General features: G+C 37.0%; 1 protein-coding gene across 3 annotated transcripts in view; it reads right to left on the bottom strand.

Annotated features, from left to right (window-relative positions):
* Positions 1 to 19,535, bottom strand: part of FBXL17 (F-box and leucine rich repeat protein 17) — a 478,445-nt gene that overhangs the window by 19,412 nt on the left and 439,498 nt on the right. For all 3 annotated transcript variants that reach the window (XM_058538120.1, XM_058538073.1, XM_058538096.1), the window contains one exon: positions 3,200 to 3,342. In XM_058538120.1, coding sequence (XP_058394103.1) covers positions 3,200 to 3,342 — 143 coding nt within the window. The remainder of the gene's footprint in view (positions 1 to 3,199; positions 3,343 to 19,535) is intronic.

Genomic DNA, 19,535 nt, shown 5'->3' on the forward strand with positions numbered 1-19,535 from the left:
GTGTGCGGAAAGGGGAAGGAGAACTCAGATTAATGAGTTGTTAGTGGTTAGCAGATCTGGTTAAGGTACAGGGAGAAGAGTGATAGGCCCAAATTAATTTTATTCTTTAATTCTTTGTTGGCACAGATGATCACATTGAGCTAGACAGTGGATCTTTGCCTCTGTATCCTAATCATAATTTCTCTGTTTCCTGTATCTATTCTTATTTTTCTCTATTATTTTTCTTATTACTTTCTTTTTGTTTCCCTATTTGAATTGTCTTATCTCCAGCTCCTTTTCTCTCTCTGCAAATCCTTCTTCATTCTTATGACTGGCTAGTAAGTTGATTCCAAATATAGAGTGTCCCATGGAGGCATTAGTGTAAAGTGTGTAGAAAATGTAATTATTGATATCTTTGTATAGAAAATAATCATCTTAATTTTAAATTTAATTGAGGAAAAAGTAAAAGAGCAACATCTCTAATCTGAGTTTATTTTTTTCCTGTCTCTTTAATTTCCTTTCAAAATGGGATAGCGGGCAATACAATTTTTTTCTCATTTGGAAATTCAAACATCAAAATGCAGGTTAATATAATGATGTTGATGATAAGACTAAGCAGTAACAGAGCATTTTATATAAAACAAACATTATTCTAAGGGCTTGATATATGTTCACTCATTTAAATGCTCATGAGATAGGTACTATTATCATCCTCATTTTATAAATGAGGAAACAGACGCACAGAGAGGTTAAGAGTAACAGCCCAAGATGACACAACTAAGTGCGGAGCCCAGATTTGAACCCGAACTGTGGCTCCAGAGTCCATGCCCTCAACTACTAACCTGTTTTCTTCGGTACTCAAATCTTTCTTTGACTCTTGATAAAAATTTAAAATATAGAGATGGATAGCATAATACAAATTTCCAAAGCTAAATAGCTCCTTACTCTAGATTTCCATCCAACCAAATCAACAAGCAGGCTTTTACGTGCAAGGCTTTACTTGCACTTTGTGTGTTGTTTGGAAACTTCTTCCATCCTCATGGAACCTCTCGTGTTTGGTTCTAAGCTGCTATAAGCCTGAGGATGCCAGGCAGCAAGACTGGGCCCAGCATCCCCTGGGCTGGACAAGCAGCAGCAGGCTATGGTCAGACGGCCTAGTGCCAGAGCCAACAGGTTCTCAGAGCAGCTTTCTAGTTGGAGAAAGGATTCAGAGGCTACCTGAGGGAAAGGGCTAAAACCCTCAGGGATATTGCTAATCAGAACAACCTCCCCATTTCATTTTGGACTAATTTGCATTTCGGTAGAAAAGGATCCATTCCTTACCTTAAAATTAATAAAATGCTGGTCAGCAAATATGTCTAGAATAATCTTCTCCTGTACTAACCAGAACATAAACTTCTACATTTCATCTCTGAAGGTGGAGCTGATCTCAACAAATCTGAAGAGTATGGACTAGAAATATGATGATTACCGAGAATGGCTGTGGATACACCGATATGTTTTGAATGCATATATTTTGGTGTCCTTGGTTTGGTAGTACTCGTGTCGCAGTTCCTTCTGGCAGTGGCTAAGGAACTCTGCTGTCATTGTTGAGTGTTTCTAGAATATTCTGCCTTTAACTTGTGGACACTTTAACATTGTTTTAAAAGAAGTCATTTTAAAGTGACTGGGTTAGTAGCAGTGTTAGGTCAGTTAGTAGCGAGATTTGAGGGAGACTTGCAATCCCTGGGTCTCGGTGCTGTTGCTTAGTAACAGAGTCAGTCAGCTTTCTAGGCTGGGCTGAGAATATATAACAAAATCTCTCTAAACATAACTAACTGGCAAAGGCCTAGGATAAGTTGGGATTTTAAAGCATTTGGGGAAAAGAACTAGGTCAATTAACAAAAACGACAAAGCACATAAAGGATTTGGGCGATTCTCCTATTTGCCCCTAAGTTTGCTACATTTAGAAAATGCATGTCCTTTGAGAGGCATATAGAGTTTCCCTCTCTTTTTATTAGATTTGTCCCTAATCACCATTTGCAAAAGTAGCACACGTGCAAATTATTACAAGACACCAGCACTTTCTGAGCAAGTATCTGAGGTGGATCTTTTCCAAGGAAGCAGTCCCCATGCTGGAGTCTGCCCCCAGGGTGTGCCATGAGCACTGGATACACTCCAAAGACCTGGGCAAAGTCTTGGATGAGTGGCTTGGGGCAGTGCCTGGTCTTTTTGAGTGTCCCTTTTCTCCTCTTCACAGTACAAATAACTACTTCTTAGACCAGTTATAGGGAAAACATGGAAGTCATAAAGGGGGAAGGATCTCTCTATATCAGCTTGGTGATCAATACAGACTTTTATCATCTTTCTTCTCAGTCTTCAAAGGGCCCCAGATTACATGCAGCACAATTTCCCAAGCTCGTGCTCACATCTCTAGCCAGCTCCACAGACCTTCAGCAGGACCTCTGGGACTGTTTCTCACCATGTGCTAAAAGTGGCATCTTAAGTGTGGAAAGAGGCAAATTCCCACATAATATCCCTTCACTGGCCCTTTCTTGCCCCCAAATGACCAGAATACACAGATGTTGAGCACTGAAATTGCACACTCCAAATTGTGAAAAAACAATTTGACACTGTTCTTCCCACCTTAGTGTTGTAAGAAACTTGCAACCCAGAACAAAATTATACTGTTAGACCCTGCACATTGCAGTATGCCATGCAAAAATTTTAAATTTTGATCCATGGATTTATGCATAGGAGGGCAAAATCTAAGTTGACTGTGTATATGACTGCTTTTTCTTCCTGCAAAAGCACAAAATTCATGGGGCTGGCCCAGTGGCGTAGCAGCTAAGTTTGCACATTCTGCTTCGGCAGCCCAGGGTTCTCCGGTTTGGATCCTGGGCACGGACCTACTCACCACTCATCAAGCCATGCTGAGGCGGCGTCCCACATAAAGGAGCTAGCAGGACCTACAACTAGGATATACAACTATGTACTGGGGCTTTGGGGAGGAAAAAGAAAAAGAGGAAGATTGGCAACAGATGTTAGTTCAAGCGCCAATCTTCCTCAAAAAGAAAAGCACAAAATTCATTTTAGAAAACCAGGGATCTTACAGCACATAGCTGTAATAGTATGTGTATGTGCGTGTATACATACATACATATAGGGAGAGAAAGAGATTATGATATCAAGCTATTACCTACACTGATATGTAGAAAACAATTTGATAGGGAACTCTTACTTTATCGCATCTCATCAGCCCCAAATATCTCAGAGACTTGCTGCTTTGCGCAATCACCGTGGCTCCTTGATCTGTGATTTCTTTACACCATCCAACATCCACAGTCTCTATTGTCACGCTGTATCGCCCAATGGCTATCAGTGCTGCGAGGAGGGACAGAAAGAAAGAAAGCAAGCATAAATGTTAGCAGTATAAGGGATCTCTATCTTATTATGACTATTTCTCATTTCCTCACTAAATTTGTTCCTGAAATGTTGTGTGTAAATGAATATTTAGTAAACTAAATTAAATTTGAAATGCTTTAGGAAAGCTTGCTCTATGACAAACGTTTTCACAAAGTGAATAATCGTTCCATAATTTCCCTTTCATTGGAACACAATCTTTTATCACTTTTATTCATTACAAGCTTACCTGTACTTTCAAATGTTCATATCTGCTAAAGGAGTAAATTAAAATGAATTACATGTATTACATTACAGAAAACCCCAAGTAGTTACTAAACTTTACCCAAGATGACTTTAATAATTTTTTTAAAGGAAAACCCATGTAAATACCATTTTTAGGTGTGTTATATTCCTTATGAATTTCTTTACCGATTGGCATAATTTTTTCCATCTGTTCATGATCTGTCAAATGTAAGAGTCTATAATATTTTTCACATTAGTCCTTCCTGGGACTGTTAGGAATTAGGAGTACATTATACATACAGTTGAATTTAATTGGTGCCATACTGGAGTGCAGTAAAAGGAATGCATTTGTTATGGTGAATTTCCTCACCAGATCAGAAGTCTTCCTTCTATTAACATACAAAATGAAGCCTGTCATCTGAAAACTATGACTGTATCTCTAGTGTTCTTGACTGTTTGGCATTATACCACTACTAAAGTGCAGATGCTTATAATCTTTGATGTGCACTACTTATCTCTGCTCCATAACCCATCACCCTGTCACAGCAACCAGTCAGTGAATGTGGCTCTTTGCTATGGACTTCTGATTTGGCAGACGTGCACACCTCTACGTTTGTGGAGCAGAAAAACAGATTTCAACACCTCCAGCCAGAATAAGTTTATGGTGCATTGGTTTGTAAATGAAAACCCTGAAAACAATGCCACAAATATTAAAAAGGAAAGAGAAACTGTTTGCTAATTATTTCCTCATTCTAAGAGAGGATAAGATGATTTCTGTGACATTAAAGGTGGATGATATTTTCCAATTCACTAGATTGACAAGAGCAGAGTGAATTACTCATGTAAATAAATGTTAACTCTTACAGCTTACAGAAAAGAACGCTTGGCAAAATCTCTTTGCTAATTACCTCAGTAATATATTTTTTATTAGAAAACTCATGCCCATTCATTTAAGTATCAAAGCACTCCTAAGTAGCCAGATATTTAAAGTTTATGAAAACAATAATCATGATCCCAACATTTTCCAGTGAAAATAAAGAAAAAAAAATTTTTTTCCTGGAAGTTCCTCATGCCACCAATTTGTTGATGCGTTCATCTTTGCACATGCTATTCTGGCGTTTAGTTTTCCAAGGAGGTAGGGCAGGGCAGGGGGTATCTGCCAAAGGTTTGCTGAATGGTTGAGCGATACTGTTGTGTCGTAGAAGCAATATCCCAGCTTAATCCCACTGGTGTCCCTGACCTAAGAAAATTGTCATCTCTGGTACTGTCATAACTTTCATTGGTTATGATATCCTGAGGATTTCCTATTATAAATGAAGAAGATACATAAAAGAAATATATAAAGTGCTCAAACTATGATTTCAAAAGATGGCAAAGCACAAATTGCAGGATGGCCCAGGTCGATATATTGTGTACTTTTATTGAGGTTTGAGGCTAGAACATGAAGACTCTGCACTAACCAGAAAAAGGTAAACCAAATGATCTGAGGAGTTTTCAGAGGCTGCTTTATAAGCAAATGAAGAGTCAATAGCTATTGATTCTAGGTGCTAAAAACACCTAGATGTTTGGGATTTTCCTTTTTTTCTTTCTTGTCCAAATTACACTTGTCCAAATAAGATAAGTGATGATAAATTAGGGTATTCAGTTTTTGTTTTGACATAGTTCTATTTATTGAAGTAAGATTAAACTTTATTATTCCTTAACTCATTCATTTATTCAACAAACACCTCATGAGTACTCACTCCAGAGCATTTTCTCCAATATTTACTGACTATCCATGTGCTAGGCACTGGGCTAAGAATTTTAGGTGCATTATCTCATTTAACCCTCATGGTAACCTTATGAAGTCTTATTGTTATTTCCATTTTAAAGATCAAGAAACTGAGTCATAGAAAGACTGAATAACTTTCCCAGTATCACAAGATAGTAAGTGAGGGAGTGGATAGCAAGCTGATAGGAAATGATAGTAAGCCCTGGGTGTACATCAGATCTTCTAAATTGAAATTATGGAGCCAGTCACCTGGTAATTCTAATATGCTGCACTACCAGCGTGTGGAACTGTGGTGTGACATGCCAGGCCTGTGCTGGGTACTGGGGATAGAAAGATTCACAGAGCTCAGAGGCCAGTTGAGTGGGGGTCGGAGGTGGGAGAGTTGGGTGGAAATGAGGAACAGCCAACTAAACAGTCACAATATAATGCTCATCCTCCATCTCTTCCCATTCATAACTCCTCACTTTGCAGATCTCAAATTGAAGGTCAGCTTCTCAGAACCAATTGCCCTATCATTTACTGCTACTGGAAATGTTATTATTTAATGTTCATTTATTTACTTTTTTATGGCCCACCTCCCCCATTAGAATGACAACTGCTATTCACTGCTGTATGCCCAGCATCTAGCATGTGCCTGGAACAGGATCAGTTCTTAAAAATATTAAACACACCAATGACTACAATGTGGTTAGGTCCATTATAGAGGCATGCCAAGGGGGCATGGGAGCCCCTCACTCTTCAGAGGAGGAGAGATTTCATGAGAGCCCTCACAGAAGAGCTGAGCTAGGTCTTGAGGGATGAGGAAAGATTCTCCAGAAAAACAAAGGAGTGAGGGCAAGTATGTCAGGCTAAGGAACTAGCAAGTGTAAGGTAGAGAGATGTGAAAGGACAGGGGAGCTGCAGGTCATTCTGTGTGGCTGAAATAAAAGCAAGCACAACGAAGTGGCAAGATTCATTCCAGAAATATTTATTCATTGATTAGTAGCACTGGGGTAGGCATAAGATACAAAAAGTAGCAAAAATAAGCAGAGTCCTTGATGTCATGAAGCTTATATTCTAGTAGGAGAGACAGATATAAAACAAACACAAAAGAATATATAATTCTAAATTGTAACAAGTGCTCTGAAGGAAATGGATGGTCCCTGTGAGAATAACATTTAGATGGGGGGCACCAGGGAGAGTCTTTCTAATGAAGTTACTTTTAATCCCTCCAATAGCCCTGCAAAAGCAATACCTATTTTAAAGGTAAGAAAACTGAGGTTAAAGGGCTCCCCAAAGCCCCATCCCTAATAAGGGGCAGAACCAGGGTGCAAACTGAGATAGTTTGTTTGCTCCAGAGCCAGTGTTCATCCTATCACAGGAGCAGTACCCAGGATGTAGAGGAGCCTGCATATGTTCAGAATGTATTTCCCTTTATCATCATTCAGGATTTAAACACTACAGTTTATAGGTAGCCAATTATTTACACTGTGACTATACAACAGGGGTCCAATAGAATCTTTAAATTCCAAAATATATACTGAGTAATTTACCTTTCTGTGACTATATCCTACCTTTGGATATTCTGTCATTGTTTTTCATGAGCTAGCTGTGAAACCTGTAGTGTGGTATAGTCTCAAACTCATTTCCAGTCTCACTACTCAGTAGATATCTGACCTCAGGATGACATTTAACTTTTCTTAGTCTCAGCTTCCTCGCTTGGACAATGGGGATGTTGACTGTGTGTCTTGTCCGCTTCACAGGGTTGGTTTGAGGTTCAAATGAGATAATACATGTAAGAGACTTGGCACAACATAAATGCCATGATTTATTTGCTATTTCCCCAAACCGTTCAACAGTGGTGCAGTTGATATAAAATGAAATGACTTGAAAGAGTTTTGAAAAATAAAAAGTTCTGGGCAAATGAGAGCATTATATAAGTACCTAGTCATTATGTCACTGCTAGAGTTCCTGAATGCCTACTCTCCATCAGTGATCATGAACTTGTAGACTGCACCTGGGATGATAGGGCTGTAAATATAATGTATGATTACTACCTTCATTAGGGGCTGTTGACATATTACAATGGTATTTATTGAGCCTTGAAAGGGATAAATTATGCAAGACTAATTCCTAATCCTAATGCAATTTTAATATCCTTTTTTTATGTGCTAAGTGCAACTAATAAAGAAAGTTAAATTTTAAAATGTTACACAAATTAAAAGCTGTAATTCAGTAACTTACATGGTGATCAAGGGTATACATTAACCCACTAAAAGGCATTTCTATGGGCATACAGAGTGACTAAAAAGCCACGAGCACATATGTATTTAATTTTGACTATGAAATTCCACTTCTAGGAATCTATCCTGAAAATATACTTCTAATTATACAAAATTCATATATATAAGTTTATTCATTGGAGCAGTGATTGTAATTGCAAAATAATGGAAATAGCCTAAATGTCTGCACATAGGAGAGTGGTTAAATAAACTATGCTACACCCTCACAATTGAATACTATGCAGTTGTAAAAAAGTGAATGGGAGAAGATCACCAGGAATTTCCAAACCATTCAGTGAAAAAAAGCAAAGTGTAAAAGAGTTTATATGGTATGCTCTTATAAAAGGGAATACAATAAAAAAAAAAAAATCTGCTCATTTGTGAAAAAAGAATACGAGAAAGATAAACCAGAAACTACAGAGACTGTTTTAACTATAGGCAGTTGGTGGAAAGAAGAGGAAAGAAGGAAAGAAGAGGGCATGGAATGTAGGGGTGGGGGTGTGAGGAAGGACTGACACTTCTTGGAACATCTCTTCGGATGTAGCTTTGACTCTCTGAACATAGTAATACTTTACATACCTCCCAAAATAAAAAAACCAACCAGGCTGTGGGAGAACCTGAAGTGGAATACAAACAGTAACAAATGAACCTAATTGTATTACAAATGAGCAGCATGACCCAGACAAATAACAACCACACTGAAGGGGATGGGAATTAAGTAAGTCACTTTGAAAACATTATCTTGACTGGATATTGTAAGGTGAAAACCAAAAAGAGCTGTCAGCAAATAATGTCCTCTAGTTAGTAAATCTATTTCTCACAGGGGTATGAGTTAGCAATTCAGTAAGTACTTTATGTGTAATCTAGGATTATAAATAATAAGAGCCAGTATATATATATATATATATATATACCTATGGTATTGAATTGGAATCAGAGGTATTAGAATGAACTCCTGGTTTTATATATATATACACACACACACAGAGATAGATAAATAGATATAGAAATAAGTAATAAATATGATGTATGTCCATGTATGATTTAGTATACATACATTTCCTAGCGTTTCCCGCTGAAAGACCAGGAGCAATGATACCCCAGCAACAATGATTTACTAGCACCCAGATCTTAGTTTCTAAATATCATTCTCCAATAAAAGGAATCAGGGCTTCTTAGAGAAATGGTTGATTCCAGGACTAGGGCAGGGAAAATATAAGACGAGTCTGGAACATCTTGTGATCTCAGAAAACAGAAGTGCTTAAAAAAGAATGAGGGCATGTCAAAAGGACATGGTATAATGAGAGGAGCTGCCAATGGCCACAGCTGGAACAACTTGAGCATGAAAACAAATAATGATAGCACTGGATTATAATTCAGAAAATTGAAGAAGCATCCACAAGTCCATACTGGTATACACAAATAATCAAATAAATAAATATCCAGGAAGGGTAGCTCTTCCTTACAGAAGAATTCCAATTAATAAATGTATAAGGAATGAGGGAAACACAAGAACATCATCAGGCAAAGACCACAGTAATAACTGTTGCAGGCAAGATCTACCAGCAGATGCTAAAATCAGTGGGTGAAAGTTTGAGGAGAAAGAGAATATTGGCATAAGTGCCAGAGATATTTATCAATTATCAAAAATTGTAGCTTTACAGTGGAGAGTCCCAGCAGACACCACCTCACCCAAAGGTCAAAGATAACATCACCAGTAACAACACATACGGACATCATGTACCACCTGATCACTTCTGCAGTATTCTTGCCAAAATGAATCATCTCAATCTACTCATAAGAAAACATCACACAAACCCAAATTGAGAAACATTCTACAAAAGAACTCAGCAGGACTCATCAAAAGGGTCAATGTAATGGAATATAAGAAAAGAATGAGGAAGTGTCACAGATTGGAGGAGTCTAAGGAGACATGACAACTAAATCTGACGTGGGATTCTGGGCTAGATCCTGGAACAGACAAGGAAATTAGGGGAAAAAACTGGTGAAATTCAAATAAGACTTGTAGTTTAGTTAATCTTACTGTTTCAATATTAATTTCCTAGTTTAATAATTGTACTATGGTTATATAAGTTGTTAACAGAGGTAGCTGGTAGAAGAGTTTGTGTGAACTCTACTATCTCTGCAACTTTTCTGTAATTCTAAAATTATTTCAAAACAGAACAAAACAGATAAGCTAAAAATACATAACAAGTGAATGAACTAAGTAGAGGACTAAAATTTTCTAAGTGAAAGCAGGTATTATTTTCACATTGAAATATCTGATATATAAATGTTAGGACTAAAAATACGTTTTTTCCTCATAGGAGGAAGATTAGTCATATGAGCGCATTAACAAGTGACCTGCATGTGCCATTTTGTCCTTTCGAGTTCTATCTTCTGCTATGGATCTATGTACCTGTAATAATATCAGAAGAAATGCCCTAGTGCTTGAAAGAATAGGGTTAAAATTTAACAGTAGGATTAACATCTTTCATGTAATACTTGGATAAAATCCATTTGCAAAGAAATTTCTTGGTGCAGAAACAAAGAGATAAATATGAAAAGTGCTTTTCTTTGTGGAAGCTACAGAAGCTCCAAAAACAAAGCAATGATACTTTCAGAGACATTTGTTGTTGTGTGACAGTCCCTGCCAAGGCTCCCTCCACCCCGCAGGGACTATAGCAGTGGTTCCTGCCCTGGCAGTTAAGGAGAATCACAGGTGCCTAGAAAAAAATACAGATGCCCGAGTCCCATCTCTGGAGATTCTGACTCAGGGGAAGCTATAAAAGCTCATGTGATCCTGATGTGCAGCCAGGGCTGAGAAACACTGGAACAGAACAACCTAAAACCAGGGCAAAGTCAGTCAACTAAAAACAAAAGAACTCATTTTTAAGGATATAAATAGCTTATGTGTTCTGCTATTTTAAAACAACTTTGCCTCTCAAACAGTAGTGACTTCTACATAATTCAATACTTTTTAATCCCTTTATTTCTAATTTATATTCTTCTATTTTTATACATTATTATATTCCTTCTAATATTACGTAGTAAAACCAACAGTGACTATATACTCTGTAATATTTTTCCAGGTTATCCTTTTTTGTAAATATTTTTCTTTACTTCATTGCACTTATTTATATTTCTAATAAGGCACTTATCAGAATTCGTTTCATATTGGAATTATTTATCAGCGTGCCTGTCTTCCCAATAGATTGTAAAGTCTTTGAAGCAGCAAATGTGGAGAATGCTTTTCCAGGACCTCTGAACCTCTGATAATCAAGTGTCACTCATTTTTTATAGTTTTAATGAATTTTTTGGAAGTATAACATACATGCAGAAAATTGCACAAATCCTAAGGGTACAACTTGATGAATTTTGACAAAGTTAACAAAGCTGTGTAACAGTATCCAGATTGAGAACAGAGCATGACGAGCACCTGTAAAGCCCCCTCATCCTCCACTCCAACCGTTACTATTCCCCCAAAAGGATAACCGCTATCTTGACTTCCAATTACACAGATTAGTATAATGGAGTCAACATCCAACACTCTTGTTTCTGATTTTTTAGCTGTCTATTATGTTCATGAGATTGGTCTACATTGTTATGTGTCCTCGTAGTTCGTTCATTCTCAACGCTGTATAGTATTCCATTCTACTGTAGACGGACATTTAGGCTGTCTCCAGTTTTTGGCTATTATGTATAAAGCTGCTGTGAACATTAGCATACATGCCTTTGTATGGATATATGTTCTCATTTCACTTAGGTAAATACCTAGGAGTGGGATTTCTCAGTCATATGGTAAATGTACGTTTAACTTCATAAGAAACTGCCAAAATGTTTTCCAAAGTAGCTGCACCATTTTACAGTCCCACCAGTGATGGATGAAGCTTCTAGTGTCTCCATAGACTTGGTAATGTCTTTCTCTTTGATGACAGCCATTCTAGCGGGGGTGAAGTGGTACTTCATTGTGGGTTTTAATTTTCATTTCCCTAAGGACTAATGATGTTGTGCATCTTTTCATGGTGTCATACATTATTTTTAAATCCTAGCTCAGTGTCTCTATACCTGCAAGTACTCAATAGATGTCTATTAAATTAAACTGATGAGGAAAGAAAGGCACACAGATCATTTTTGTATTATTAAACTATAGCAAACAATAGCTTTCTAGATAACAGATAATTTTGCATGTAATTTGAAGAAAGTACCAGTAAAATAAACTTAGTCTATCCTCTGGAGACATGAAAAGTCTTCAAGTTTCTTGAAACAAGAAAGTAAATTCAGGAAAAAAATAAGGTTATAGAAAACTTTCCAAATGCTCATTTATTTGTGGAAATTTCAAAGACTGTGGAGTATGCTTTATTTAGGAACTCGATCTCTGAAAATCAAGTGAAAAATAAATATAATACAAAGATTGTCCAACACTGGCAGATAACATTAGAGCAAAAACTTTCAATTGTGCTGGAATTGTCAAGATGCTGCGCATAAGGGCACTCATTTTACACAACTCTGCTTACTGAGTTCAGAATAGCAACACACAAGTATCGTCTGACTCACAAAGGGAGCAAGCTGGCTGTGGCCCTTGACCTTTTGGGGAAGAGGCTCTCTTGCCCTATCCATCCTGCACAGAAATGCAAGCATTATTTATAGGCTGCATCTGCTTTCCTTCCTATGAGATAAACAAGTTGGTGGAATAGCAAGAGTTCAAGTAAAGGATTTTTTTTTTTTTTTTTTTTAAGAAAAGTTCTTTTAATGCATCAGGAGCAAGTATTAGTATTTTTCCCCCTCTCTCCCTTCCTAATTATCTTTATTTTAATAGCAGAAAGACAAATCTGTTTGGGTAGGTAGAAACTATTTCTGAATATGTGACTTCCAAAAATGTAATGAATAAGGGGAGTATTTAGAATTAACCTTCATTTTACAGGAATCTGATCTACTGCTCTGGTTTTCAGTGGAGCTGTGTTGTGGGGTAACCAACCTTTTGAGTGGAATGTTAGGTTGCCCTGACAATCCCCTTATTATAGGTTAGAATTCAAGATGAGGAAGAAAAAAAAAAGCCTTACGACTTGAACATTGGCCAAGAACCTAAAGTCCCTGGTTCAATGATTCTTTTTTATTCTAGCCTACATAAAAACATATATTACTTATCAAAGAATTATGCATCCTTTTCAAAATCTGACATTATATTAGATTTCCTCACTTTATGAGAAGTGAAATCTGGGCTTAAATATGTTGGTTCGTGGATATGGAAAAGTACATTAGTGTCTCTGTCATATATATGCTTGGCCACCTTTCTGAACTGAATTTTCCAGACTACCAGACCATCAGTCTCAAGCAAGCATCAGATACAAACATTTATCTGACCCAGCGTGCAGCAGAGAAGGACAGGATTTCAGCTACTACCACTTAAGAGATACCAAAGTTGGTGACAAGATACGTGTTGTCAGACTGCCCAATAAACATTGTAAAAGTATCTTGATATCAAAGGCAAGGAAACCAAAGGAAGAGGGAAGAACATGTGGGGATGTCAGCAGACTGAACATTTCTTTTCTTTCTCTCAACAAATACTAATTGAGTACCTACTATACACCAGGGAATATTTTAGGAGCTGGGGATAAAGAGATCAAATCTCTGCCCTCAAGGAGCTTGTATTATGAATATGAATAAATAGTTGGAATATATATTTCAGGTGGTGATAATGCTTTGGAGAAAAATAAAGCAGAGACCAGGGGTGGGAGTGTTGCAATTTTAATTAGGGTGGACAGGGAAGGCCTCATGGAGAAAGTGACATTTGAACAAAGAGCTGAAGGGGCAAGGGAGCAAGCCATACAGCTATCTAAGGGAGAAGGATTCTGTGCAGGGAAAACCTAGTGCCAAGGCCATGAGGTAGGAGGGATGTTGGCTTGTTCTAGGATGAGCGAAGGAGCAAGATTACGAGTAGTGGATTGAGATCAGGGAGTTAATGGAAAAGGGAGTACACAAAATTATCTTATAGGCCAATTTAATGACAGTGGCTTTCTCTCTAAACGAAATAAGAATTCACTGGAGAATTTTTTTTTTTTTTTTTGGCACTTAGATTTGAAAGAAATTTCCTACATGGGATTTTACATAGCTGCTGTTTGTGTCCTTGTGTGTGTAAAGTGTCCTTATATTGGTAGGAATATATTGGTTTTTCTACTGGATAGAAACTTTACTGAGAGGGGCAAAGACCACCTTTATATCATCATTGTTTAGTATAGGGCCTTTACTTGTTAGTATTCAATATATATTCATTTAAATATGTGCATCTTAGGTATCACAATTATAAGCACTTATGGGAAAAAACTCAGAAAGGGGTCTTGTTTGTATTCTCTAGAGTGCATATTCATTATTTTATTCTAAAAATATTTATTAAGTAGCTACAGTATGTCAATCACTGTGACGACTATAGGTATCTTTGGGGAGATTATAGGTAATATATATTTTTCTTTATATGTCTTTGCATTTAAAAAATTTCAACACTAGGCACGTTTTACTTTTACAAAGGATTAAAAACCAGTTTTTAAAAATGTGCTACTGGACAGATCACTTACTTTTGCCAGAACAGAGGGAAGAAGTTGACACTTCCTACAGTGTCATTTCTCTCTAACCCAGCGCTCCTCAAGGCAAACAAACACACCTAACTGGTGCCAAAACTCAATACCTAAAATCATGTGAAATCATGTAAAAAAAAGCATAAAGCTATTTGCAAACTAAAACTAAATACAGAAAGTTGAGCTCAGTTATTCCTCCCTACCTGCAACCAGAGCAGTTGTAACTCAGGAGGTGGTGTTTGAAGCATGGATTAATTTAGAAACTGGCAATAATTTTTGCTTATGGGCATTTCTGCCATAAGAAGGGCAAAGGAAATAAAAACATGAAATTCAAAGTATTTCAACTTGAGATTTTAAAGTTTAGTGGAGAACTAGATTAAAATGTAGAGAACACTAAACTTTCTATATTCTTCTTCTTGTTGAGGGAGAAGGGCGAGTCCCAGTTCTGGATCCTCTCACATGGGAGCTTGAACCATGCACACAGGTGCACATGCTCACATGTGCATACAGACATACAAACACACATTTATTCCTAGGCCCTAACCCACAGATAGATTTACCTCGAAGCTAAGGAAGGCTAAGCTTCAGGGCCCATCATTTACATGGACCTTTACAAGGGCGTGGGTCCTAGAAATGTATTCACACGGTAATATATTTTTGTAAAATCTGTAAAAGATACTTTTGTATTATTTTTCTTAAAGAGAGACCCCAAATTGTATAAATCTCAGGCTCTGAAAAATCTTGAATTTGTCCCTGACCCAACCCAGAATATTCTGATTCAGTGGCTTTGAGGGTGGATACCAGGAGGCTGCATCTTTTCTTTTTTCTTTTTTAATGTCACCAAGTGATTTTGATACACAGCCAGGTTTGGAAATCACTGACGAAGGATTACAGACTGATCAGTTTAATGAGTCCCTAACATCTAGGTAGTGTTTCTTTCTGGAGTTTTGCCACTATTGATTGGGACATAAACCATACAACACTATGTAGTTTGGAAAAAGCTGACAATTGGCAACACTCACTTCCACATTGCAGTGATGAATCACATAGCGCTCTGTGCCGAGTAATTAACTATCCATTTGTATGTACTGTCTGTAGTGATATAGTTCTTTTCAACGAGGAAGGAAGGGAATTTGGACATAACATTAACAGTTGTTAATACCAAGCAAATAGAGTAAATTGGATTTATTAAAAAGAGTATGTGTGTGGATTTTTTCCCTAGCAGTTGATATAATTTGTCTAGCTTACTAATTATAGCTGGGACAGAAAATGGCTGAACCCAAAGACCTCTCACAGTATCTAATAAACTTTTACTTACAGGGAGAACATTTCTTGGGTTGGAGAAGGACAAATAACTTACTAAGCTTTTCCTGAAAGATGGCTAAAGGTGTTTTCACCTATATCTAGCTGATGAATTAGCTTTAGCTAATAATAAGTGTCATGAGACAGGGAAGAAGAACCCTGTAATTACTTTGAAAGAAATGAAGGAACAGATCTGATAAAGAAAATAAATCAGCTAATTCCTTGAGGGGCATACTGAGTGGGACAGAAGCTTACTTTACTGCAAGTTTAAAGTGAGGCAAAGACAGGGGGCATTGGAAATGTTCACCTGCCTGGCATCTGCTCCCACTTTCTGGTAACAAACGCTCAATTTTCCTTTCTGTACGTGCAGTTTAGGGACTGAAATCAAAGGTTCCCTCCCTTCTCCAGTCTGCAAAGGAGACATGTGTCCCAAACCTGACTAAGTGTACTCACTCACAGATATTTGAATCCTGCCTGGAATGACTTAAGAAGAAAAACAGCTGGAGACAATCCATCCTGGCGGAGGTTCCCGAAAGACTTTCATTAGTTCCACCTACCTAGATCCCATGTTCTTGCCTTCCCAAGGCCTACCTTATTTAGTTTTTATTTTGATTCTGCAAGTTACTCCATTTTCCTCCAATAATTTCTTTGCTTTTGTTTTCACTTATAGTAGACTGTTGGTTTCTGTTATTTGCAACCAAAGAATCTTAACGGATACAGAAAATCACGCACATGACGACTCAGTTATTTTCTACAATAACGTAGAAACCTCAAAAGGATTCTCAACAATGCCCAACTGAAAGAGTAACACCAGCAGAAAACAGAAATATGGCTCAGTTAACAAATATTTGTTTTGTTGGTAGATTTTACTGAAATATTAGTACTTACTTTTTTAGCAGTCAAATTAAAATAACTTGATTCAGTTCCATGATGTCTTTTTAAATTTTTCAAATGATGACTTTATTGATTGTGTAAAAATGGCACAACTTATTGTAAAAATTAATAAAGGAAAGTACAAAAACTTTAAAGTTATCCCAAATCCCACCATCCAGAAATACCATCACTAACATTTGGTAAGCACTCTTCCAGCACCTTCTGCATAGACAGAGCAAAAAGAAAGATAAAAAATAATTTCAGAAATCACATATAATTATACATGCTTTAACAAGCAATTTGTTTTTACTTAAATTTAACCAAAATAAAGAAATTGAATTGAAACTAAAGAATCGTAGAGCATCAGTTAAATATTTCTTCACCATAAAAGATAATAATTCTTAAAAGAGTCTATATAAACTAAGAAAAAGTCTTATGAAAATCTTTAAGAATTTGGAGTCATTTAAAAAATTCTACACTTTAACCTCAGACAGAATCTACTGACTCCCTTACACGAAAGATGAGAAAACTAGCAGGCATTTCTCCTTTCTCCCTTTCCCTTCCTCCTCTCATATTTGTTAGCTATATTATTACTTTTACATTGTCGGGTTTCAATGTTTCCATTTGCTTTCGTAACTACAATTCACATGCTTGTTTTGCTCTGGTTCTATATTAAGTGGGTGACATACCACGAGTTTCTCCATGTTTTTTTTTTTTTTTTTTTCATTCTGAGATCTTTCTTCTGATTAATCTCTTGGGTGGCTAGATACCATCTTTAAGGAGTCTTTTTTTTTTTTAAAGAGAGATTCATCATATCTTCCCTAAGTTCTTCAATGCTTGAGAAAGACTGCTACCCTTATGTTTAAGGAACAATGTGGTTAAGTATTAAATTTTGGGGTCATACTTATTTTTACCTTCAGAGTTATAGACAGGTGCTTCAATTTTGCTGTGGAGAAACATAAGTCCAACCTGATTTCTTCCCTTTCATACATGTCTTGCTTTTAATGTCTGGAAGCCATATGATTCTTCCTTTATCTCTTAGGACCAATACCTTCATCAGGACATGTCTTGATTATTCTGTAGTGATTTATTGTCCTGCAACTTGGCAGACCCTTTTGATTTTTGTCAATTCAAAACTCTTTAGACACAGGATCCATGTGTTTCACTCTTGTTCTGTTGGCCCCACTTCTCCCAACCTCTCCCCCTTGCAAATGATGCACTCAAATAAAACACTAGGCATAGATGCTGTAAATGATCCTATGTTTGTTCCTTTCAAATTCTTCTTTGCCAGTCTGGGGTTGGTTATCTGTGAGAAATATGGGGAGCTGTCTGCAGCAACTACTTGGGAATCTTTGTGTCCAGTATCCTCACCACAAGTCTGTTATTTGCTTTCTCCTGACACACTTGTTCTCTCAGGTTTCTATGCTGAAGATGTTACGTGTTACCAATAACAAAACTGTTTGGGTCATTTTTGTCTTGAATTCTGGCACTTTCTGCTTCTCTCCCTCTTTCACCCACTTAACTTCCGGCAGTCCTCCTCATTCAGAAGCAAGGTGGCAAACAATGGAGATGGCTCACCAACATGGTTTCTCCTTTAGTGACCTCTTCTGCAACATTTTTGGAATGTGAAACTTGGAGATTCAGGGCTTAAATCAAAGAATTGCTGGATGTGCCTTTCTGAATGTGGATAACTATTTCATGTTAATCAGAAGTACCCCCCAAGATGTTTTTGTTTAAGAATTATGAAGTTAAAGAGAGTGAATAACGTTGAGAAATAACAAATTATATAGAAAATTCTTGAACTGTAGGTTAATTTGACTAATATTTATTGTATGATTATTGCATGCAAAATAACAAAGGGGATAAAAAGGTGAGTAAAAGAAAGTCCTTGCTTTCAATGTGGTTAGGGAGAATAAATAAAATAGAAGATATTTATATTATCATGACTGCGTAAATACTGTTCTCTGCTGAGTCAAGTGGTGTACTATGACAACCTTCATTTCTCGATTTTTATCTGGAGTTTATATTTGCCTCATATTTTATTTGTTTACTTTTTTGTCTATCATTATTTTTTAAGTGTTCCTATAGATAGTTCAAATCCCTATCAATATTTTTCTAAAAGCTCAAATACATAAATTAACTTAGTTCCATTACCCAACCACACCCTCCTGTCTCCATGTCCTCCCTTCTGAAGTCCTCCAAACTCCTGCTCCTGGCTGAGTTGAAGGCTATCAGGGATAGGTGCACAGATATCCTAAGATTTCCCTTTTCAGCTCCCCTATGCATCCCATGTCTTCCCCCATAGTGGTTTATTCACCTTTAGGATGAAACACATCTTCTAAAGGGTTAATGGGAGATAAAATTTGAGCCCTTAATGTCTAAAAGCATCTTTATTTTACATTCACAATTAATTAATATTTGGGCAGTGAATAGAATTTTTGGTTGAAAACCATTTCTCCTTAGTTTTGAAGGCTCTGCTTCTTCTAGCTTCATATATATTGCTTCTTTTTCCCAGCGTTATTGAGATATAATTGACATATAACATTGTGTAAGTTTAAGGTATACAACATTAATTTGATACATCTATATATTTCAAAATGATAACCACTCATATTGCTTTTAAGAGATTTGGAGCCACTCTTACTTCCGATCTGTAGCGTGGACCCTCTCTTCTTTCTTGGGTAACTTGTAGAATTTCCTTTTCATCCTTGGCAATCTAAAATTTGATGATGATGTGTCTTCATGTATATCTATTTTCATACAATGGTGCCGGGCATTTGGTGGGCCCATTCAATCTGGAAACTCAGGTCCTCCTTTCTTTCACAGCAGCCTATTCTTTTTCAAGGATGCAATTGCTTTTCTTATCTCTGAGAATAGTACTTATGCTTTTTTATGGTTTTTTTTTTTTTTTTTTTTTTTTTTGCTATCTGCATTGCCTCTGTTTCCTCTTAGTTTTATTTTTCTGTTTGTTTGTTTTCAAATCTCTCTTTATATTGGAAGCTTTTCTGAAATGTCTGTCACTTAAGGATCCTTGACCATATAACTCAGGGTTTCTAGAGTATCTGATGCCTCTGAAAGCTGAGCCTTGCAGGGGTTCTGTGGCCCAGCGAGCTCACCTGTCGTGGAGTCCCTCTCTGAAAGCATTTAGGT

This window comes from Diceros bicornis, chromosome 1 (genome assembly GCF_020826845.1).
Source record: "Diceros bicornis minor isolate mBicDic1 chromosome 1, mDicBic1.mat.cur, whole genome shotgun sequence".
Classification (NCBI taxonomy): Eukaryota; Metazoa; Chordata; class Mammalia; order Perissodactyla; family Rhinocerotidae; genus Diceros; species Diceros bicornis.